Below are 24,141 nucleotides of genomic sequence, written 5' to 3'. Positions count from 1 at the left end.
AAGAAATTAACACCAGCCTGAGGGCTGCAGCTTGGTACAGAAAGAAGAGGCGAAGCACATGTCCAAGTGAGGAAGAGACTTTTATAAAAGTAACTTGGCCAGTTAAATACAAGTTGTTACCACATTTACAGACTAAAAGCAACACATTCAGAAGTGACAGACCACCTGAGGGTGGGGGAGCAGGTGGCCAGGGCAAATGCAGCAAATACCTACTGGAGGAAGGCTTGAGCCCGGCCCCTGCTTTGCACAGGCCCACCAGCTATTCTGCTAAAGACTACCCCAGGAACCCCGTGGGCCAGCTGCCACAGCCCTCCAGCTGCGCGCTCCTTTTTCGCAATGGAAGTTCAGTGGGTTGCGGCCCCTCCCGCTGCCAGAATTCCGGATCCTCAAAGCTCAGTTCCGCTGGACGTGGGTTTCACTTTCGTCTGAAGGCTCGTGAAAGCCCAGTGGGTCCCTGAGCTCCTCGAGCTACGTGTGGCAGATCAATGACCGGGGCTGATGGTGAGGGCCTCAAATGGCACCGCTGTTGTTTTTTCAATGGCTAAAATGCTGGACCAAGTATGTGCGGTTTTCACACTCAAGCCACAGCGCCAGAGCAGAACTCGCAAGCTACCTGCAAACGGAATGCGCAACCCAGGAAAGGCAGAGGCAGGAGCTGCTGGCCTAGGGCTGGCGGAGAAAAGCCTGCTGGTAGCAAGGAGGTTGTTGCCATCTCCCGAAGGCACCATTTAGCCCAAAGGCAGGCAGACGCCGCCCCTCAAGCTGAACGTAGGGAGGGGATGGGAAGTGGAGGGGCTTAAAGAGAAAACGTCTCCATGCAGCAGCACAAAGAGGCTAGCAACGCCTGGTCTTCTGGAGCAGTCAGTACCTGCATCGCGCTCTTGTACGGAGCTAACATTTCCATTCCAATACGTGCTGTTGGCCAACAGCCCAAGAATACCTACCCTGTAGCTTCTCCACTCACACACTAGACCATCAAAACGCCTACCTAATGGGTATTCCTTTAAACAATAAGGGTGGTTCCAGCAGATGAACTGTGACTCCTAGTCATGCAGGACTAGTGGCCCTTTTTCCCAAGCCTGGGGTGAGGGGTGGTCGAGGATGAAAACCAGCTGCAGCCTTTCACATAGTGGCAAAAAGGTTGACGGTTTCAAAGGCTTACCCCCAACCGCCTAACTCACAGCCCCAAAATATCAAACCAAGTACAGATCTTCCCTGCCAAGATGCTTTTCTCCAGGGAACATCAGTTGCTGGAAACTGAGGGTGGTGTAGCTTCCTTCTTCTCTAAGCAGTTATTGGTCTGGAAGAAACAAATGGAAAATAGGAAGAGGAAACGTTTATGACAAACGCTGTTAATGAACTACACCCTAATCGGTTTGTCTTTAAGCTACTATAAATATCTTTGCCTGAATTCACATACTGCACTGCTGTGGTTTGCTTAACCATAATTTTCAATGGTTTAGTGTGTCAATTCTGGACATGCAAAACTGTCGAATCCACTGTTTAGTGCAGTGTGTGAACTCATCATCTATATGTACCAAGCAGTCACATGATGCAGCGTTATGTCAGGCACAGCTGCATAACTTGATAGAAGTTCAAGATCAAGAAGATCACTACTTCAAGTTCCCTTAAAAAGCCCTATTGTTCAATTGCCAGCCTACCTTCTCAATTATCTTCTGGATTTCCAGATGCAAAGGAACCAGACGCTTTTTATTCTCCTGTAGCAGCCTTTGAAAATGGGATTTTTGCTTTTCGGACACTTTGGATTGCTCCTCCATCTCAGTAAGGCGCTTCTGTAATTCCTGCACTTCCAAGGTCAAGGCCTTGTTGGAAGCCTCTGTTGATGAGAAGCGAAGCTGGGTCTCTTCTGTAAGTGTAGGAGATTGAAATTATTTTCCAAGCAGTAAAATAACAGAGATTAGAGGAGTGTAACTTCCTAGTCAAACAAGGGAGAGCAGAAATTAGCAGTATCTCAGAAAAAGTCACGTTGGAGGAAAGCTTATTTATAAAGGACCAACTGTGGTAATAACAGCATGGGGGAAGACTCCAAGGCAGTGCCCTTCAGTTTCCACAATTCTACATTTTCTGAAGCCCTGGAGAATATTTTAAATACATGGGCTGTCCATGGTCTGCCGCTCTCTGTATTTACAGGCTGCCTCCATCTCCAATTTTCTAGATGTTCAGGCAGGTAGAAGCATGAAGCACTTGTCTCTGAATTATTCTCAATTCCTCTAAAAAAGTTCCACTACTCAGTGCTCCACATTAGTTGCATAGAATGGCAATTCAGTTCTTGGACAGGTAGCAGCTCAATTCTGCACTCAAATTAGGTTTCAGTTATTTAATGTTTGGCATCCCTGGAATACAATCAAGAGGACAGCCCATAAACACAATTATTTTGGACCTGAATCCTGCTTTGGTATATAACAGCTATCAGAATTGGACTGCAAGATTCCACATGGCCACTAGATGGCAGCTAATACTTTGAAATACATCTCTACTGCAATTCAGTGGTCACCCAGACATTTGCAGCCCAAATCTGCTATTCCTCATTGGTACAGATGCAAATCAAGGCAAACTGCCAGGAGTCATGATAGCTGGTTGTATATCAGTTAAATCTATCACCTCGCTCACCCAACTTAAGCTCCAGAGTATGGATTTTATTTTCCAGGTAGAGTCGGCTGTTTTCTGTCTGCTCGGCCTTTTCTAGCAGTTTGCTCACGTTGAGAACAGCCCCATTGTATGAAATCAAATTGGCAGACTGAGCCTCCCGGGTAGACTTGGTAAAAGAGACGGATGAGCGCAAGAAATTGAGGTTGCCTGCAAGAAAAAGGCAGTATTTATTCTGCTTGACAACGGAACACCTTAATTCTGGGAATGGGGAGACGAAGCAGCAAAAAATAGGTGGATCCGTTGCTGCCATTCCTACTGCACGTTACTGCCTCAACAGGAGGAGATTTGGGGAAAGAAATCCCCCTCACATAGTTGGAATATTATACTGGGGGGAGACAAAAGAGTTAGGACCCCATCCAGGCAACCTCCTTGCATCCAGAGCGCTCAGTAAAACCAACACTGTTGAACTGGAACAACCCTGACTTGGAAAGGAAACAATGTTGGTACAATATCCATAATCACCCTTGAATTAGAAAGCCCTTCCCACCCCGCATCTGTAACTTACCTGACAGGTCTTCCTCTTCGAGGCCCGCCTCCATCCCTTCCTGCCGGCTGTAGTGCAGGCTGCGGTAACGGCACACGAACTGCGTCACCACCCTGTTCACCAGGCGCTTCACCTACCAGCAGATGAGACACCCCCTATGAGCGGCAGTGGGGAACACCACAAGCAGACCCTCGTGCCCACCACCCTAAATGCGCAGGCCGAGTCATCCCAGCAGGTGTTCACCTGCTCTTTGCAGAGGTGAAGCCCCAAGGTGAGGAGGATCTTCTCCATATCCTTCCGATGCAGGTAGCCGCAGAAATTCAGGTCAAAGTAAATGAAGGCCAGAAGGGCATCCAAGGGCAGCACCGTACCTGGATCCAGCTCTCTAGGCTAAGCGTGGTAGAGAAAGCAGGAAGGGGGGACAGTTCTCTCTGCTCCACTTCACCGGTCCAGAATTCAGACACCAACTTTATAGTCTGAGGTTCCCCAAACCATTAGTGGCAACGTCAAAACAGGTACTCAATACGTATTTATCATAAATCACATTGCTGAGAATTTATAAAATGATTCAGCATCGGCAGCAACTATTAGAGTTCAATCATTTTACTGGGGCATCTTATAATTTTACTGGGGAATGCACGGGATATCTGATGCTACCCAAGAGAAAGCTAGATGGAACTGAGGCTGAGCCTCAGCATAATGGCCTCACCTAGAACTGAGAATGTAGGAAACATCACCTTCTCGCCTTGTAAAAAAAGCACTTCCCCACCACCAACTTGTCATGGCAGAGAAGTCACATGTAACCCTAAGCCAGGATTTTTTTAAAAAATCGTTTGCTAAGTTATTGCGCTGTATTCTGCACATAATCCCAAAAACAAAGCAAGCTATGGCTTAAGATTCTGTGAATCGGATCAATAAGCTGACTAGAAATCGTATTGAGCTGGGTGATAAAGTAAAACCTGGAATTAACCAGTTCCAAAAGCTCGGGAATAGACATCCACACGGAAACAAAAGCACCATAAAATCATGGAATGCTGGAAGAAGCCAGGAGCTCCTACAGAACCCTGGGAATCAAGAGTCTTCTACACTGCACATTTTAAACCCAAATATATATATAGACATTGAAGGCCACTGATAGCTTCTTTACGTTTAAAAATATAAAAGATTCCTACAAAGCTCATTCCAGACTTTGGGGATTCACACAGCTCAGTCCCCTGGAGCTGTCCCTCAATTTCCTGGCCTAGTCTGGGATGGAAAAATTCCAATTTCTGAGAAAATAATTTTGCCACCATTTACGTTCTATATAAGTTCATGCCAATTTGCCTGATAAAGATGGTTTTGGACTTAAGTCTCAAACAGAATGCGTGTCAAAATGGGTATGTTACGAAGTCAGCAATGTTCCCAGAAAAGCGTGCTACCCATTCGCTTGAATGGTTTCTACCCCACTCTTCCCAAGACAGCTAACAGAAGCAGACTGCATCCGTTCAGAAAACCCAGACGTAAACAAGCAACCCAACATCGAAGAAGAGCTGGCCACTGACCATATCGTGAAGGGAGGAAAACTCCATTTCTGATTGGTTGGATGCAACGGATCTCACTTCAGCATCTTCCAACTTGACACCTGTGGGTAAAGCAGCACGACCTGCTTCAGAAGCTGACTGAATCCATTCGGTGCTTAGCAAGAGGAAGATCTCTGAGTGCGCAACAAAATGGCTTACAAAGCACCAAACCCTCACAACAGCTGCCTTTCTGGAGACAGCGCTGAGGTAGCTGAACCCAGACCAAAGGCCGTGAAAAGGAACTCAGGAATCCTCATTTTCCCACAGAGCAAAGCCAATGGACTTTTATATTGTCTACAACTAAGGTTAGTGATAAGGAAAGCTCTCTGCAGGTAATAGGTGTCCCCACCACACAGAGATGACCCCAGGGCAATCATACCCTAAGCTGTGCTGCATTTCCCAGACTACTTACCAAAATCCTCCTCTTCATCCTCTCTTAGCAGCAGTAGGTCATCTTCCAGGCTTAGCTCACAGAGATCATCTGTGGTATCTTTTGCTTCTGCTTTGACAGTCCCACTGACCTTCTCTTCCTTGGCTGAATTGGTCCCATCTTGATTTGGGGGTTTCTTCTCAGCCTCCCCAGTCCCCTCTTTCTGCATGAATGAAAAGGACATGAACAAGACAGTGTCTATGCCTTGCAAAAAACTCACTATCCTCCACAACCTGAAGAAAATGCAGTTTAAGAAAATGTGAAGCAACTGTCCAAATATCAGGGGCCACCTGATGATACCAAGGACTGAAGAGTTGTATAGCCTTACTTGAGCTTCCTTCTGGTTACTATCTGGTACATCTTCTGCTCCAAGTTTCTCCTGAGGTTCTTCCTTCAGTTCACTCTCTGCCTCCTTTTCAGATTTGAGCACTTTTTCTGATTCAGGATTCTTTGCTTCCAGTGGCTCCTCCTTTTCTGGCAGGGCCAGCAGTGCTTTATAAAGCTTGTAGCCAAAATCACGCTGAAGCATCTCCTGGAAGGTCTCTGCCACCACTGCCACCTCAGGGAGGAAGAAGGAGCAAGGGAGATCAGTGAGCAAGAAGCTAGGAAAGATCTCAAGGCAGACACTGGCCAGAGTACACTATGGAAATGTTAGCGTCCATATGCATATACAGCGTACTCTTTTCTTAACAGACTGTGGATTCAACAGATGGAATCTGCAGAAAGAGGATACGCTGTGCTGGGATACTGGCAACAGTAGCTGAGAAGAAAAAGAACAGAAGGTGCTGGGCAGGCTGGTGGGACATCAGCGCTGGCAGGGGCAGCACTGGAAAGTTGGGAGATACCATGGAGTGGGAAATGCCCTGCTGGGAGATGCTGAGGGGAAAGGGGGGGCACACACCAGCCTCGCCATACCCATTAGGGTTAGGTGAACTCTGGCTTTAACAGACATTTGGTTTTCTGCCTCTTCTGCTAAGCTGAGGGTTTACTTGGACATTTTTAAAAAGCATGAAAGTCTTGACAGTACACACAATATTGGATCTACCCCCACAAAATCCCCTTTGCACCTCTACTCTTTCCATCTTCAAAGGTTCCCCCTTCCCCACCTCTTATTCTTATTCATCTTATTCTCCTGGTAATTCACACAGTGCTGCCTCTTTTGGCATCCCCTCTTCCAAGTTCTCTTGATATAACCCTACAGCTGGAACAGAAGAAAGAGGAGGAAGTTCCTAAATGCAAATGGCCACTGGGGGCTTCTCTTCCTACTGGTTCTTCGTGCCAGTAGCCAATAGTTGGCTTAATCATATAGGCTAGGCAGTTCACTTCAAGAGGGCACTCCCAGAACCTAATGTTCTAATTATACGGAGGTGCCAAGCCAGAAGAGTGGGCTGGTACACAAACGTCCCTTGAGAACCTCCACTGGACAGACATAAGGCCTACCTCAAAGGAGAGCTTTTCCCGCTGCCTTCTGTACTCAAGCAAGGTGTAAAGAGAGATGTTGGTGCAACTGGGCTGTCCACTTTGTAAGGCCAGCTGAGGGTAAACAACTATGGCCGGTTCCAGTGGAGGAGCTGGGGTCTCTAGTTCAGATGTCGAAGTCTCCAGAGCTGGCTCAGGGACAGGTTCAGCCGAGTCTACTTCCTGCTCACAGGACTCCATTTCTGGCTCAGGACCTGGTTCAGAGGTTTGTTCAGCTTCTTCCACCTATTTAGAAGCATCATCATTTTAGCACCATCATTAGAAGCAAAACATCAGAGATGCCCAAGTCAAAGCTCCAAGGATTCCAGGCACAGAGCCACCATATTGTAAATGAGTGGAAAAGAGAAACTATTAAATTTTTGAAGAGGAACATAAATTAAATCAAAATTAGGCTTTGGCTTGGTTCCCATCCACTTCTTTGCCCTGATCCTGCCTACTTTTAGGGGGCAGCTTCTGGCATTCCACTCAAAAGCCAACTGTGACCCTCAGCAAGAAAAAAAAAGTTGTGTGTCTTGAATCTGGTTAAACAGAAGTATGCTCTCAGGAGTTGAGAATGAATGCCTAATTTCAATCTGAAGGCAAGGCCAACAACCAGTTCTCAGCTGTTCATTGAAACTGGCAGAGGGAACCCAACAAAGCTAAGGTAACAAAATATACCATGCATTGAAATTTTCAATTAGGCAGGGTATAAAAAATAAGAAGTTCATGCATCAATGGAAAGAAATGGATCAGGAGCTAAGACCCCCTTCACTTCTACCCACCATCTGAGAATTACCTCCCATTCCTTCCTGCTCAAATTAAAACTTTATATTCAGTTTGAATCCACTCTTACCGTCTCACTTTTTTCTTCTGGAGGTGGAGGAGCTTTTTCTGCCTTCTGTTTGCACAAGACCTCCCACTCTTCAAGAGATGGCATCAGGCTCCAAATATCTGGCAGGAAGACCACCGTCTGCTCCTGGTAAGATGGGTTTCCTTCACGCAGGTATCTGAACTCAGCAAACCGGAACCTAATGAATGTTAATTGGGGAGGATTCAGATAAAAATTTAAAAACGACTATTCCCCAAAAGGTGTCAGTCCCACCCATGGGAGTTCAGCTGGAGTTGGGGGGAAGGCTGGATACAGAGCTGTGTTCTCAGCCACCATCACAAATGCCCTTGAAGGCTGATTCACCTATGGTTCAGTATCTGACTTTTCTAACGAGAAAATCTAAAGCAAAAGCTAAAACAAACATATGCCCAAGGATGCTTATACTTGCTTGGGTTGTGCGCTTCCATACATCTAAAGGAAAAGGCACGATGTCACCAAACACTCCTCTCTTGGCCCCAAATAGCCAAAGAACCAGCCTCTTCAACGGAAATCACTTGGCTCAAGGGAGAGGCGAGATGGATTGGTTGCACCGGTAAGTTAGAGGGAAAAGGTTTCAGCTGCACAGGACTCTCGCCCAGCTTCTTTCACCAAAATAAATGGCTCCCATAGTCACCACTGGTTTTTAAACTGAACTGTCACAGAGTGAACTTCACATAGTGTGACCACATATAGACTGTTTGAGAAATCTGTGTCTTGGGACACTTCACTGCTCAGCAGCACAACTTGGTTGGGCACCAAATGCGCCCTAAACCCATTTCTATATTCGGATCTCTGCTTGCATACATGTTTTTAGCACACATGCGGTACATGCTTTAGAGAAACATGTAACAATTCTTTGCTGTGCATCTACTCTCGTGAGACTCAACCAAACTACTGAGAAAAATCTGTTAGTTATTTAGCCAAGATGGCAATAATTACTCCCAAAATTCCAGACCCAAACTAGTCTGCCATCAAGCCCTTCCCCGGAACTGAATGTCCTGCAAAAACACAACAATTGACTCCCTGCAATTCCTGCCCCAACATAGTCCTGCAAGATCTTCAGTCAGTCATTCAGTTAAGTCTGTCTCGTTATTGCCTCTCTTATGGCTGGACCTCTGCCCAAACAGAACTAACTTCGATCAACAGACTCTACTACCGAACGGAGGGCGCAGATTTCTGAGGAACGACATCCCAACCCCAGACAGAACTCCACACGTGGCAATGCTTCAGAGGCCCCAAATTTCCCTCTTCCCAAGTCTGATGCTTCCCAAACCAGTCACGTGTACAGCCTGATTTATACAAAATAAGTTTGGTTGCCATGGTTATCTAGCACAAGGGAGCTATATATAACCATACTCCTTCTAACTAAACCAATGCACTCCAAGTTCCGGCATTTTTCCTCATTGCTGATTGGGTAAAGGTATGATCTTGTGAAGTCTTTGCTGGCTCCAAAAAGCTCATGCACAAAAGCATGTGCAAGACTTCCAGGAAACCAGAAGAACAGGGTTCCTGATTGACGTGGAAGCAGAAGAGCTTCCCTGAAAACCCTACCAAACCCCATCGTCAGGCACTCATCCTGACAGGCCCACGAAACCAGCAAAAATCCTCACGCCTAGGCACATTCAGAAGGCTCAAATCATACTGGTACCAAAATCCATAGTCCCTGACATGCCCCTCTTCTCTGTGGCAATAGTGCTTCCCAAGTCTTGTCCTCTAGTGATGGCTCCTCAAAAGGAGAACATTAAGATGAAACTAAGGAAGCCAATAAATAAATACATAAATGAAAGGCAGCCTGGATAAATAAATGGATGCTCTTAGCTCACAGAAAGGCAAAGACAATCTCACAATTAAAGAACAGAGTATCTGGTTTATGCCAAGAGGATGCACAGCTTTCTTCAAACCAAAGGCCATCTTTTGCCTTTGGGTGATGTGGTAAAGGAGGCACTCCAAAAAGTAGGCAGCACAAGGTGGAAAGCAGATTTTGATTTATTTCAATAAAAATGCAATTAAAATGACACTAAGTAAATACAGTTAATAGAAGTACTTCCCATTTATTTTCCTACATTCCCCTTGCATCAATTAAATATTATAATTCAAAGAAACTTTCTAAGAAAAAGCTTTCAGTAAGTCTGTGCATGTGTAACTCTTAGTTTCCTAGACCCCTCATGCTCTGTACTCCCATCTACTAACTCCTGGTGATCTTGTTTAAAAGATTAGCAAGGTGTTTTTTTTTTACTTATTTCCTAATAAAAATAATGCTATTATTTAATATATTTAATTAACGTACTTTGTTTAAGCCATCTTATATATACCTAGTCTCAGAGGTACAAATTATCCTCTAAACAGTGTTTCTCAACCTTGGCAACTTTAAGATGAGTGGACTTCAACTCCCAGAATTGCCTAGCCAGCATGGCTGGCTAGGGAATTCTGGGAGTTGAAGTCCACTCATCTTAAAAGTTGCCAAGGTTGAGAGACACTGCTCTAAAGTAAGCCCAATCTTCTCTTTCTGCAAAGAAAGTACATTTAAAAGAAAATCTTCCTTTTCCTTGGAGGTCCAGTCATACAGATCCAATTCAATGCTGCAGGATTTTGGCACAGTTTAAACAATCCCTCCCCATTTTTTTTCTTGTAGAGTTTCATGCAGTAACACAACCTGTTACAAAATGCAGCCATCTAGTGGCCAAGCTGGATATTTATTCTTACCTTCAGGGTTGCGGAAGAAGGTAAATGACCTTCTATTGCACCCCTTGAGGTTAAAATAAAGGAAAACAAACATCTTCAAGACATCTTGAACAGAGGTATTGCCACATCAGTATCCATGGGCTAGAGTGCCTCAAAAATCATGGATGATACAGTAACTGCTTGACATCTGAGTGCCATGCAAATTTTGCTTCAATGAGCCAGGATACTCGAAGGATCGCTGCTTAGTTTTACAAACAGAAATTTCATCCTTCACCCCATCACTTCAGGAGTCTGGTAGCACCTTTTCTGACTAACACATGATATTAAAAGGCAGAAGCTATTGTGAGCTACAACTCACTTCATCAGATGCATGGAGTTGATGCACTGCCCCTAGTCCTCTCCCTGTATTTATCATCAGTTCAACTCTTATACCACATACTTTCTCCACCAAATCGTATCCTATGAAACCCTTGCTCCAAATGTTTATACTGTGGTATTTATATGTTGCCAGGGTTCACTTAACATACTGAAAATACCAACATCAGTTATAAGATATCACAATGAAAATGATGCATAGCAACAGCAGCAAAAAAAGTAATAAATCACACATCAAAAAGAGGGAAAATAAGGTTTTCTGGGATCTACCCTGGAGAGAAATTGCCACGCCTAAGATGCTGTAACTGAAAAGGCACCTCTCCTTTAAAAGTGGGGTCATCTGTTGAGGACCTTACCTAACAAGGTTCAGCCCCAAATCACTGTTATATAGTACACCATTCAAAAAGCAAAAAAGAAATTTACTCTGGTGATTAAATCTATCTGGCCTCTCAGAGGTATCATCAATAACTACATTTTTCATAGCACCAAAAAATAAATTACCTGAGAGTTCCAGATAACCAGCATCTGTGAGTTAAGCAAGATGCAGTTTTAACTGAGAAAGACTGTTACCGCTTTCTAACCTTCAAGCCTGGTTTGCAGGCAAAATAAGAGAAACACATTTACTTTCTTAATGATGTCTTCAAAGCCTCTGACATTTCAGTTCTATCGGTTTCCTTGAGCATGTGATTTTAAGAACTAATAATAAAACTAACCAAGACATACTCCAGCATGGCAAATACTTCACACCTCTCCCTAAACCAGCCTCTTCAACTCGGATCTAAACTGTTGGACTTCAACTCCCATCACCCCCAGCAAGCATGCCCACTAACTGAAGAGGGTGGTAGTTGTAATCCAGATGGAGAGGCTGTCCATAACAAATCTCCAGGCTCTTATCTCAGCAACAACAAAAAAGGATGGGCTGGAAGGGACAGTTTAATGGCAGAAGACTCACCACTTCGTGCAGGTGCTCAAATCCAAGCCAATCTGGGCTTTGGCGCAACGAATGGCTGTGCGAATCAAGACCGTGGGGTTTGTAGCTGGGTCAGGACCATCCAGAGAGGGGGACCACTCTCCTCCCAGAAGCACTAGTTCATCTGCCTTCTTTCCTAGCAGGAACTGAGGAAAGAGTAAGCTGTTGAGGAGAAAGACCAACCCGCCCTCTGCTTAGATTTCGGGGGGCGGGGAGGGAGCTCAAGGGGGAGGCTTTGCAGACAGAGCTGCAAACCGTTCTGTCCACAGTTCCTGAGACTGCAGGTGAGCTGTTTTGCCTACTAAACCCCAAAGCCATCTCCTCCTGCCAGGTACAGAGGGAGAAATGGAAGGGACTAGCAGACACTGCTTTTCACACAGATAAGTAGACAAGCCCCAATGCAAAACGTGGATCCAGTGAAAAAGGCTGGCCAACACAATAATTCTACAAGGAAGACACCCCAAGAGGAAAGGGATGAATGAAGGTCTGACTTTACATCCCTGCTTGAGGGTGAAGTCAAGAGTTGTTTTAGATAGGAGCTAAACTCTTTCTTTAGACTGAGGGCTGCACTCAGTCCTTGCAGGGGGTCCTAGGGTCACACTCCAAAAGCGGGAGGGCCCACTGGTTGATATCCATGTTACCAATTTTAAAAAGTGCTTTTTGGAAAATGTATCTGGAATTAATCCTTGGCAGATGGAATAAGAATTACTGTATTGTGGACAGTAATTGCCTTCTCTGGTGAGGAGGGCTTCAGCTTATTAGCTTAAGATTTCTTAGGTGCCCAAGATAAAGGACATAAAGGTGAACACTACAGAACAAAAATGAAATTTAAGTAACTTCCAATCAAATACAGTTGCCATGATTATTTCTTACTGATTAAACCATCCGTTCTATTAACATAATTATTAAAATTTGGAGGGACCTTGGGCCTGAATGCAGCACTGGAGCTTCAGGTTGGAGAGCTAAGAAATCATAAACTAATAAACTTGAAACCCTCCTCATCGGAGGAAGGAATTGTTCTCCACATCCATTCCTAGTCCATCTGCCGAGGATTAAAATCCAAATATACTTTCCAAAAGGCACTTCATAAAATTGGTAACATGAATATCAACCAATATTCATGATTCTAGACATGGTACACTTGATACCACAGAGAGAGAAGGAACAATGAGTTTTGTGTAGAACATGAAAGCCACTCCTTATTCTCCTTCCTTGAATCAGTTCCGAATGTCTCCACACTTACTTTCCAAGGATAACCCAAATTCTAACACTGTGAGGAAAATGAACATTTCTCACATTATGCTTGATTTTCTATTATGTCTCTCCTTACCCACTTTGTTCTAACCCACAAAACTCTCTTTTGCCATAAGTGTTTCCTATAGGGGAGCTGCTGTAGCCCTGAATCATTCTGGTTGCCTTTCCCCCCCCACCTTATAGATTGCTCATTCATTCATTCATTCATTCATTCATTCATTCATTCATTCATTCATTCATTCATTCATTCATCACCTTTATATAGCCACCCACCTCACACAAAACGGTTCACAAATTGCTTCTGGGACTGTACAGGCTGGACTCCCGAATTCTTTATTTATATACTAATTCAACTCATTTAGATTACTTCCAGCTAAAGTTACCGACCTTAATTTGCTTGGTGGGATGTTCCAGACTCTCCCTCTGGTCGCTGGGCTCCTCAATATAAAGCAAACAGTTGCGGTAGAATTCTTCAATACCGGGAGAGGAAAGTAGCAGAACCTACATTGGAATTACAGAGCAGTAACAATGCAGCTGCAGGGCTGCAGAAAATTCCAGATGCTATTACCAAAACCTCAGGTCCCTCAGGATGACAGTGGATTAAATAAATTATGACATTTTTAAAAAATTGTGTTTTTTGTTTCATCTCCAACAGAGAGTAGATTGCTGGTACAGTAGAACCCAACAACGAAATTGTCTCCCTAGACAAGTTAGACTGTCCACATTTGTACTCTGTTTTAAGCAAATACTGAAAACGTTTCATGCAGCCTTTATTTTTCCTTGAATTATTCTATTCCCTGATTCTGAGATGTTTTAAAAATACAGGTAGTCCCCAGTTTAAGAACAACCTCTGTTCTCAAAGTCTGCCATTAAGTCAAATTTGTATGTAAACTGGAATAAGTGTATAAGTCATATTGTGTAATGAACATGAACCATTATGTATTTTACTTGATTTGTCGTGTATTTAACTCAAATTTTGCTACAATAGGCTCCATTCCGGGGACTACCTATAGGCCTGCTTTTTAGTCTCCTGTTTAAGCCGTGGTTTTACAGATAGAGGAGAAACATGCCTTATAACCACCTTAATAATATAGGCAGATTATTTTACTAAAATACTTGCAGGAGGCTTCCATATACACACAGTATTTTATTCCCCAAAAGGAACCTAGCAGAATAGTTTGCAAACAATATATAAAGCATCAACCCATTTATTCCTCACTAACTATTGTACTTTGAATATTTTAAAATAAAGACAGGAATAGAAAGAGATTTAAACAAATAAAATACAAAGGGAAGAAACAGTAGAGCAGGGGCTTTTATCACCCAACACATTCAACCACAGGATCATCAGAATTCATTGGGAAGACGGTATAAAGCATTACGTGAAATTACAGCCATTCCATGTGGTTCTAACTTACACACAAACACCCCTGCAGAATTTAGTCTAGCTCAGCTTATTAAAACTATTTGCATTTCCTCTCTTTGTCAGCTGTTAACTCCCTGCATCCAAACTGTTCACCTTGGCACTGAATGCGGGATTTGCATCCTCCGACTGGACTTCCTGCCTTGTGTCCTCTTCAGCCTGAGATAATTCTTCAGCAGGACTGGCCACTTGGATACGGCTAGGGTGCTTCAGAGTCAATGGTTGGCTAAGAGGGAAGGTGTCCAACCAGCAGAGGCGGACATCATAGAACTCCTTGGGCAACTGGATACTGCAGTAGCGCCTCAAGATTTCCATGGCATCACAGAAGGGGCTGGCAAGGCAGAGATACCAAAACAAAGGATCCTCTTTTATAGGACATCAAGACTCTGGTCAGCTTCCCTTCTCTTATTCAGAGCAGGCAGAAGGCTGAGTTTGCTCATCCATCTGAGCACAAAACCAACACACTTAAATCAAGTTGACTAACCAGGCTTTTGTCAGGATTTTCTTTCTCATGGGAAAGGATTCATCCCGTTATCTTTACAACAATAACAAACAATATTTTGGCTACAGAGATCATGTGAAAAACACCTGTTATTGTGTGTTGTGTATTGTGCTATTTACTGCCACCTATTGGCGTGTGTATGCCAGTTACCCAGTGGGGGTGGCATAGAGCTATAATGCAAGGGGAGGAAAATGTGCAACTCTGAGTAGTTGTTAGTTGTTTTAGTGTTCGCCATTATGTAGGGTTTATGGGCTACGTAGTTGTAACAAAGTACCAAGTAGTGTACCTCTTCTCTAAGAGTTTGTAGCTAGAGATTTTGTTACGCTTGTGTTGCTAATAAGTCTTGGATGCTACATTACATGGGAAGATGTGTTTTTCTTTATATTTTGTATGATATTTGCATTTTATGGAATTTTGCATTTTTATCAGTAAACACCAGTTAGTATATATATTTTCTGACTGGATTTCTTTGGGAAACAAGAAATGGACATTGCATTGTGTTTGCTGTCATGGCTAATATTTTCCTGGAGTTTTTGCTGCGCTCTGCACAAACAGGAGTGTTTGTGATTATCACTCTGCCCGACAGCTTTATGTATTGGTTCCCCCCATCTAAAGCCAACAGCGCTGTAGCATTTACCAAGCATCTCCCCAATGGCACCACTGCTTCTGTCTTTTACAAGAGGCCCAAACCAGACATTTGCTTTGTTACATATCCTAAGATAACTTGACCTCAGGGCCTAGGAGTGAAATAATGCATTACTTTTGTCTGACCAATGTTGAACGTTCCTCAGCTTAGCTTCTCAAAGTTTTGATCCTGAGGATTCTGGGAGGTGCAGCCCCTTCCTGTCTGGCAACAGATATATTGGGGGAGAACATCTGGGGCAGGTGCCTGTCCTCATATAACCCGTAAAAAGCAGCAATGCGCTTCTATCCCACCTTTGCACCAAACCACAAGGCTCCTGGTTGCTCTTACCTATTCACAGTATAGCAAGCCAACTGGACTCGGTATTGGGGGGGCTCATGCCGGGGCTTCTTTACCCCCCAGGGCTCATTACCCTTCTGCTTCCGCTTCTTGGAGTCAAAGTCATCCCTAAAAGGGAGAACAACTTTGTTGCATCAGCCACAGCTGCCCATAGCATGAAATCCTCCATTTTTCTAGTTCGGTTCTCAGCAAACACAACCTCCAGTACAACTCAGAAGAGAGACAACAGGGATGTCGCAGCTAGCTTGTTAGATGGAAGGTAAGCTGATCTCTCTTCTCTGGGGAAAAAAAAATCATTCAGGCCATTCTGGGCTTGAGATTCCCTGCGCGAAAGACCTTTCTGAGGCTTGTTTCCTGGGGCAGGAGTGTCCCGTTCAGCATCGAACCAAAGGGAGGCTTTGTTCAGCTGCCGTGGCAGGATCAAACCACACAGATTATGAGAACCAAAACACCATCCTGCTAGACCCCTCCATGAAATCTACCTCACGCAGCATCCTATGCTAGTTGTGGCCATCAGAGAAGCCCACAGGGTGACATGAAGGTTAACCGGCCCTCCCCAATCTTGTCTCCCTGCCCAGCGGTATCCATTCATATGCTGGCTGGAGACTCTGCGCAGCAGTCACTGCCAAATGGGGATGACGATCCTTAAGGAATGTGAAGCAGGGGAAGCGTGGAGAAATCCTGCCGCTCCCGTTCTGCTCCTCCTGTGACCCCACAAAGGAGAAAGTGGGTGGAAAGGAACAGAGAAATGCCACAGAGAGAGGAAAGGGAAAAGCTTGGAGCACGTGCTGGTGAAATGAGGGACCTGAGCTCCGAAGGAAAGAATATGCTCTGCACACGAAAGATGAGGGGCTGGATCTCTTCAGCTTCCACTTAAAGGCATTGGGCAGCAACGTGACCAGAAAGACAAGTCTGCCAGGGACCCTGGATAGCTGCTAAGAAAAATAGGCCACCCTAGAAGGACAAATATTCTCCCCTGGAAAAAGGCAGCTCGCTAGATTTGGATCAAGAGCTCTTCTGCTTAGTAGCAAAGGACAGCTGAGGAACAGAAAGCCAAAACCCCTAATGCCATGTATGAGACTGCTGAAAAGACAAATATGCCCCTGGATAGGGGGAAAAAAATCAGGGGAAGGCAAGAAATGCTGCTTGGGAAAAGTGGGAACTTGCACCGTTTGGTGCTACTGGCGGGACGTTGTGCCAACACAAAATGACCCCATTGTGATTCTTACCATCTGCCTGACTCCTGCCTGCCTTTAGGACCTCGACCAGTGTATCTCCCAAGATGGCCCAAGTGGAGCGATGGAGATGTCTGGAAGAGGCTCATTGCTGGAGAAGAAACATATTCAGCCTTACTTTCTCCTCCAAGGACAATCCATTTGCTTCTGGAACTAGGCCTTACATCACTCCAGATCAGCAACAGCTTGTTCCAGTATACATGCACAATTCACCTCACGATGAGAAACCAGGATGGCAAAACTCACACACTTCCCAAACTGCCATTCAATTTCTTCTCTGCAGCTGTGACCCCCAAATAACACTACAGCCGCACTTAGATAACCTGCCAGGATTACAGACTTCTCTCATGGTGTAGAAAAAGTGTTTGTATTAAAGACTTCCATTCCATACGATCAAAATGAATAAGCAAAAACTATTAGGAAAGGGGCCACTGCTTCAAATTTTCCATCTGGTTTCCGAAAGAGATTTGTCTCTCTAGTTTCCTCACAGTATAATGAACCTCAAACTCAAGATTTTAACATTTAATGCTCTACCTATGATCAGATTTCTTCACCACCACCCCCAGAAGCTGTCTCACGTGCGCAATATGCAGTAACACTTACGTTTCTGGGGAAAGAGAGGTGGGATCCGGTGAGGCTGGAAGAGCAGCTGGGGCTGAGCTCCCAGAATACCTTGCTTCTGTCCCAAAGAAGCTACATGGAGCAGAGGAGTGGGGGGCTTCAGAAGAGGCTGAAAAAAGGAGTAATAAGTGAGAAATTCACTATAAAGTAACTTTTCTTACCTAAACACTTCCAAATTATGAGTGAACAAACAATTAAGTTGAGAGCTGCATGAGGATGTGACAGAATATCATAGTTAATCTGGCAGAGAAATCAGTTGGGAGGGGGAGTGTTGGTGTGGATAAGACATAACATTTTTTTTTCTTAAGCCTACCCTTTTATTTTTCAAGTAGTACACAATCTTCCATATGCAGCCACTAAATTTAACTTTAACTTGCAAGCAACAGCAACTGAAGGTGGGGTTGGGGCCATGCAAAAAAACTAAGACAGACTCTGGACTTGTGGTTGCAGTTGGTTGTTCTAGACAATGGCAATCAACCCTTCCTTGATTAAAATAAGACACAGTCAGGATAAGCAAATAAACATCACGGAGAATCTTAATCTGGCATCACTATGTATCGAATGATTCCAAGAAATTAAAACTCAATCCACCGAGGGAAATCAGATCGTCCTCCATCTTTTGCATCTGATCTACAGGTAGCTGTCATATTTCAGTCCGTTTCCATACATTATGGAGAATGATGTATAAACCAAAAAAGGACTCCAAGCTTTTCTGTATGTGATAATGTATTTTCTCATTGATACAGATAAGGCAAGGACCACAAAGAAAATCTAAATTTGGAACTTTTGCAACGCATCTCATACAAGGCAAGACAGATTTCTGAAGGCTCGAGCTTTTGGAAAATAGAAGGATTCAAAGCTATGCCTGGCTGAATATTTGGATATTGTGCTGTCATTGCAAACATATATTAGGTAGTCAGGTTTTTAAGGGAATATTAGAATATGTTGTTTAGTTACCAAGGTATTCCTGGTTTTGTACTGTAAGTTATGTTAAATACATTCTTAGAAAAGTGACACTGATGTATGGATTGCAATATTCTGTTTTTCTACCAACATGTCAAAATAACAGTAGAATATATTGCTCTGTGGTGACATCTAGATGATCTAAAAACCAGAGCTTCCCCAAAATAACTCTGGGGGAAGATCAGAGACCCAACTGCCATCTCATTTGTGTATCTTCCACTGCTTTGCCACAAGTCACAACAAAGTGCTAAATAAAAGTATGACACACCATGCAACACGTTAGCACCATGACAGAAGCCCAAATACAGGAACGAAACGTCTTATCCACCTGGAGAGCAAAACAGTGTGCTACCTGATTTGACAATGTCTGGACCTTCAAGGCATTCCAGGGCACTGACTGGCTGGGGTTGTAAACAGCTTTCACCAGCACTTTCTCACCAATCTGTGGGATCCGGCCTTTAACGACGCTTAAACAAAGCAAAGACACCAGGACAAGTTCATTTCTTCTGTTGGCAGAGGGCCTCTAGTGAGCACCTCTACAGCTCATAAAGGAGAGCAAAGGCCTAGGAGTTCAGCAATTGTGAATCACATAGCAGGAAATGATCTGACAAACTGCTTCACTGTACTACTTCATAAGAAACTACTCTAGGCTTCACTATTGCTTCACCTTCCCCAACTGGCACTGGTACTCCGATCTCAGGCCAAGGTCCTTCCATCACCTGCTCTTTGATCCATCTTTTAACTGGAGAAGTCAAGGTTAGGTATGCTTCCTCCACAGAAAAATCAAAGTGGGGAAAATCACAATTCAGTGTTCTAAACCTTGGCAAGTAGAAGCTGCTATAGGGAAAGCTTAGCTAGAAACCTTTTTCCCTAGTACTCTTCTGTTCTTCTAGCAGGATGGATAACAATCTCTAGCATAATAGACTCTATAACCTCAGGATTCTATCTTCTAATTCTGCTGAGTCCAACAGCAGACACAGCAGCTCTACCACCCAGCGTTGTGCCATCTACAAACCTGGTAAGCATCCCCTTTAATGCCTTTCCAAGGCATGCAAAATAACGTTGCAGAGTGGCAAAGATACAGTGCCCCCAAGCAGACATGTGTTATCCACTTCTGCCCCTGCTGCTGCTCAGCACCCCTCCACTCACCTTAACTGGAAGAAAACTTCATCATCCACCACTCCAAAATAATCGTGAAGGCTGGTGACAATGCCAGTAAAAACACGCTGCTTCTCTCCTCCCTAAAAGCAAGGAAAATCACTGTAATTACCTCACACAAACTAAGCTCAAGTGCCTCTCATCTGATAATTAGCATATTGTCCTCAGTCAACAAGGACATCCATTAATGCTGCAGATGTGACCCGTGTATGAGCCTAGTTCACCTTCTTTATCATTCTCTGGGACTCAACTATCCAGTGTGCTACTTTAGGAGGTGGAGACCACCTCGAACCTCGACTCTTTTCAAACACTTTCCCCTGCCAAAAAAAGACACCTGCTGTTTCGTGATCTCTAGATAATGCACTCTGCATCTGCTCTTTAATACTGGATCTAAATGCTAACTCACTTCTGAGATGTACACCTGTTCCTTTCAGGGTTGTATAGCCCAGGAAGCTTCTAACTTCCTTTTTCTATAACAATTGAGGAAAATTAAGCAGGTCAAGCATAAACATACAACTTCCACAACAATGTGCATGAAGACCTGCGCGAGGGGTCTTATGAAAACCTTCAAGAGAGAAATAAAGCACAGCAAATGAAGAGTTCAGGCCATATATTTCTGCCCTCTTTCACCTATGTTGTTGCTGCAGCTTCTCCATATATCCAAAAGCCTCCTGCATTATCTGTGTTAAACTGTGTGCGGCTCCAATTTCTTCAAACCCAGGAGGAGTTAAAGCCACATGCCTGAAATATCAAGAGAGCTATGGAGATTTCCAGCGGGTCTTTACCTGACCTCTGGCTGAGATTCAATCTAAGAGCAAACGGGGATTGCTGTCCTGATTCCAAAATATAGTTCTTGGCACAATATCAGAGGTGACCAGAATCACCTTGTAACTTGAATGAATTCATAAACTCCTTTAGTTGAGGTAAAATCCCAAAATCGCGCCGTATCAAGAGAAGGAAAGAATATCAGAACATCACCACCTGGCAGTGGAGATACCCAAGAGAAAGCCAATAATCTCCCACCTGAAGATGACGTGCTGCCTGAATGATATCTGCTGAAATAGGAGGATTTAATAGACCCGGTGCAGGTCCCAGTAAAGAGGCTGGCTGTGTTCCTAGGGAAAAGGACCACACATCATTTGAATCCCTATGAAACTCAGTTGAAATAAAGTATTAGCAGGCAATGGATACATGTTATTAACCACATAAATAGTACCACATAAATAGTAACCATTCTAGCCACATTCTTTGATACAACCACATGATCCTTACTATATTGCTTCCCACTGAGGTAATAGAAGCCTGGATACATGGGCCAAGCTACATTACTTTCAAATATCCCATCATAGATCTGACCGCAGATCCATACCCTACATCAGTGTTTCTCAACCTTGGCAGCTTTCAGATGGTTGGACTTCAACTCCCAGAATTCCCTGGCCAGCCTTGGGAATTCTGGGAGTTGAAGTCCAACCATCTGAAAGCTGCCAAGGTTGAGAAACCCTGCCCTACATAGTAATCACTGACCCTACACTGGTATCTGCAGCCACATGAAATGAGTCCAAACTTATAGTTCAGTCTAGCACACATGCTTTAGACCACTCTTCGCAATATATATAATGTCTCACTTGGGAATCATAAGCGTTGAAATCCACACCTGAAGGGCAACAGCGAAAAGGGCTTTAAACATGAGCATCTTGAATGCCCACTTCTTTTAGCCCCAAGTCACCTCTTAATCACAGTTCACAAAAATTGCTGGAGTTGTTTCTTTATTACTTCAACATGAGGAACCCAGAAAAAAATCACAACCATGAACACGGGCTTAAAACGAAGCAAGCTTCTAAAACTCCAAGCCAAACCCCAAATAAGGAGAGCAGACATTCTGTTCCACCCACTTTGCATAATTCTGTCCTCCGCTAAAAGGACATCAGAAGGTTGCTCGCCCTGCTTTACTGGTTGCAAACTAAAGGAAAGGAAAGAAAAAGGACCACGCGTTCTTTAAAAACAACGCCGTGCAGCAGCTTGCCCAGACCTACCGGGCAGCTTAAAAAACAGTAAAGCATAAAAGACTAGATATGCAAGAAAAAGAATAATGTTGATCAGGGACTAGGAAACGGTGAAACATCCTCTCCCGAAGTTCGCGGCACGACGGGAAGGGAACGTCGTTCAGCTCTGAGCCAGACCAACCTGAAAACGACCTGGCTCCCTGAAGACTGCTGGTTCGCAGCGGCTTCTGGCGCTTGAACTGTGCCATTGTGAGAGGTGTGATCTGTTTATTTGCTGGATTAAAAAAAAACGTTTTACAAACATCCCGTGAACAGCCACGCGAGAGCGGAGCCGTCCAGAGGCTCTCAGCGCCCCCACGGCCGGCCGCGGCGCTGCGACTTCCCCGGCTCCCCGGGCCAGCCAAGGCACCGCCGGGGCTGCCCTTCGCCCGGACCGGCGCGGCCCAGCCGAGCAGCCGACCTCCGGCGCCGCTGAGGGAGGAGCGCCCGGCGAGCAGGAAGCCCGCGGGAGAGACGCGTCTCTGCGCCGGGACAGCCCCTCCTTAATCCCGCCTTGGTGCGCGGGGGGGGGCTGGCCTGCACTGCGGGGTCGTCGTAGCCCTTTCGCCCCCTCGGCCCCCCACACGCCCCCAGCACACACCCCTGCGGTGCGGGCGGGAGGGCGCTCGGCAGCCGCCTCCGACTGCTAGCGGGGCAGGAAGGCGACGGCGGAGGCGGCTAACGGACGCTGAGAGAAACGGCGCCCGAGGGGCCGGCGGCGGATTCCGAGCCCCCCCCGCCGGGCTCGAGAGACAGGCCGCGGGGAGGCGGGCGCCGGCGGACGTTGGCGGGCGCCGGCGACCTGGCTCGCGAGGCCGGCGGGCGGCGGGCGGCGGGCGGGCTCCAACCCACCTGAGGCGGAGGGACGAACGCCCGGCTGCGACACCAGGGACAAAGGAACCCGGAAAAGCGTCCCGGATGTGCGCCTGAGCGGAAACGCCCCCGCCTCGCCCCGCCCCCGCGCCGGAGGGACCGGAAGGTGCTTTCTGCCCGGAGTGAGGCGCCACCCGGAAGCGAATGTGCCTCCGGGAAGGCAGAGGAGGCGACGCTCAGTCCTCCCAGCGGGGAAAGAGCGCCCGCTTGTCAAGGTGGGCCCTTTCCGGGGAGGTGGGCCCTCCCGGTGGGGCTGGGTTGCGCATCCCAGCATCCTTGGCTATGGGCTGCTGGGGTGGGGAGTCAGCACCACTGAGAGGGACGGAGCTCTCCCACACGCTGCCTGGGGCCTCTCCCCCCCGCCACATAGCGGCTCCCAGAATTCCCAGCCGTTGGCAGCTTCTCTAGGGATTCTGGGAGGCGTGGTCCAACACATCTGGAGGCAACTACTAGCAAAAGGAAGGGTCGCACTTGATATGACTTGGGGAGGTTTGGGGGCAAAAAAGCACCAAGCATTATAAAATACTAAAGGGCAGTAGTTTTGAAACTTGGCCACTTTAAGAGGTGCGAGCTTCAACTCCCAGAATTCCCCAGCCAATTCTGGGAGCTGAAGTCCACACCTCTTAAAGCAGCCATGGTTGAGAAGCACTGGACTAGCCTACGGGATTATTAGGGCAGGATCTCCAGCTTGCTTTAGCCAGACTGAGTTTTCAAAGCAGGCAGATGTTTAATTTAAACAGTCTTCAGGACCTCCGAACATGTAGAAAACCTTCAGTAAGGGTTTAGTAAAGCAAGGCAGAATCAGGGTTGCTGCACAGGGGTGCCATTTATAAATCTGCATAGAGTTCCAGGCAGTTGTATTTACTTAAGCAGGTCAACAACCCAGAATATGAAATACTTAACACGGATTATAAGCCCTGCTCTGTAAAAGAAGTTCCCATAAGGCAGATGGGAGAACCACGGCCGGGAGAATTATTTCTTCAGGGCCCTTGAATGAGATTGCGGCAGACATCTGAACCAAGGACTGGTCCATTCATAGCTCACTCTTAACCATGATCGTTCTCCAAAGAGATTATCTGCTTTTAACTCTTGACAGCTTGAATAAATCCAAAATCCTGTCCTTCCCGAATTTTGACCAAGTGTGGAGTAAATCGCAGACTCACAACTGTGGAAATAAACAGGTGGCAAATTCCAAACAGCTGGCACCAGTTCACCCAATTTTCTTTAAAAGTGTGTATTCTGCCACCCCGTGGCAAGTCTGAGAACTGTTTTGAACAGCTATTCTTTGTCAGCCCCAAGTTTGTACTTTTTACACATGCTTTTATTTTTCTCCCTTTTTATGTACACTTCTCATAGCATGCAGCTGAAACTGATCAGACCTGAGCTGATCATTTTGACAGTTCAGTGCGGGCATCACTAAGCCACAAGACATCAATTATGAGCTACCCTCCCTGGTAATTTAGGCTCCCTATTCTCTCTGCATTATTCATTTGCCTGGTCTTGTTTTTTACAATCAAAGTGGTTAGTTCAGCTCGTTGTGCAGAGATGGGCAGTCTACAGCCTTCTGTGTTGCAACCTTTCATCCCAGGCTT

The 24,141-nt window shown here is 45.4% G+C and overlaps 1 protein-coding gene across 1 annotated transcript; it reads right to left on the bottom strand.

The window, feature by feature from the left end:
- Nucleotides 1-61: 61 nt before the first annotated feature.
- Nucleotides 62-22,588, bottom strand: CCAR2 (cell cycle and apoptosis regulator 2). Its single transcript, XM_088152097.1, has 21 exons — nucleotides 22,529-22,588; nucleotides 21,819-21,911; nucleotides 20,658-20,749; nucleotides 19,626-19,717; nucleotides 18,829-18,943; nucleotides 17,496-17,622; nucleotides 16,887-16,983; nucleotides 15,649-15,765; nucleotides 14,270-14,504; nucleotides 13,138-13,251; nucleotides 11,479-11,642; nucleotides 7,455-7,629; nucleotides 6,584-6,847; nucleotides 5,472-5,702; nucleotides 5,126-5,306; nucleotides 4,696-4,775; nucleotides 3,398-3,544; nucleotides 3,176-3,287; nucleotides 2,632-2,817; nucleotides 1,662-1,867; nucleotides 62-1,300 (listed from the first exon to the last, which is right to left on the bottom strand). Exons 2-21 carry the CDS (start codon nucleotides 21,883-21,885, stop codon nucleotides 1,244-1,246), a joined length of 2,859 nt encoding a protein of 952 aa, XP_088008223.1. The 5' UTR covers nucleotides 21,886-21,911; nucleotides 22,529-22,588; the 3' UTR covers nucleotides 62-1,243.
- Nucleotides 22,589-24,141: the final 1,553 nt, after the last annotated feature.

Source organism: Python bivittatus, unplaced genomic scaffold (assembly GCF_059951505.1).
Source record: "Python bivittatus isolate LINGU-HERP-01145 unplaced genomic scaffold, Pbiv_v1 ctg000680_np1212, whole genome shotgun sequence".
Classification (NCBI taxonomy): domain Eukaryota; kingdom Metazoa; phylum Chordata; class Lepidosauria; order Squamata; family Pythonidae; genus Python; species Python bivittatus.
This window is presented reverse-complemented; position numbering and strand designations above follow the sequence as displayed.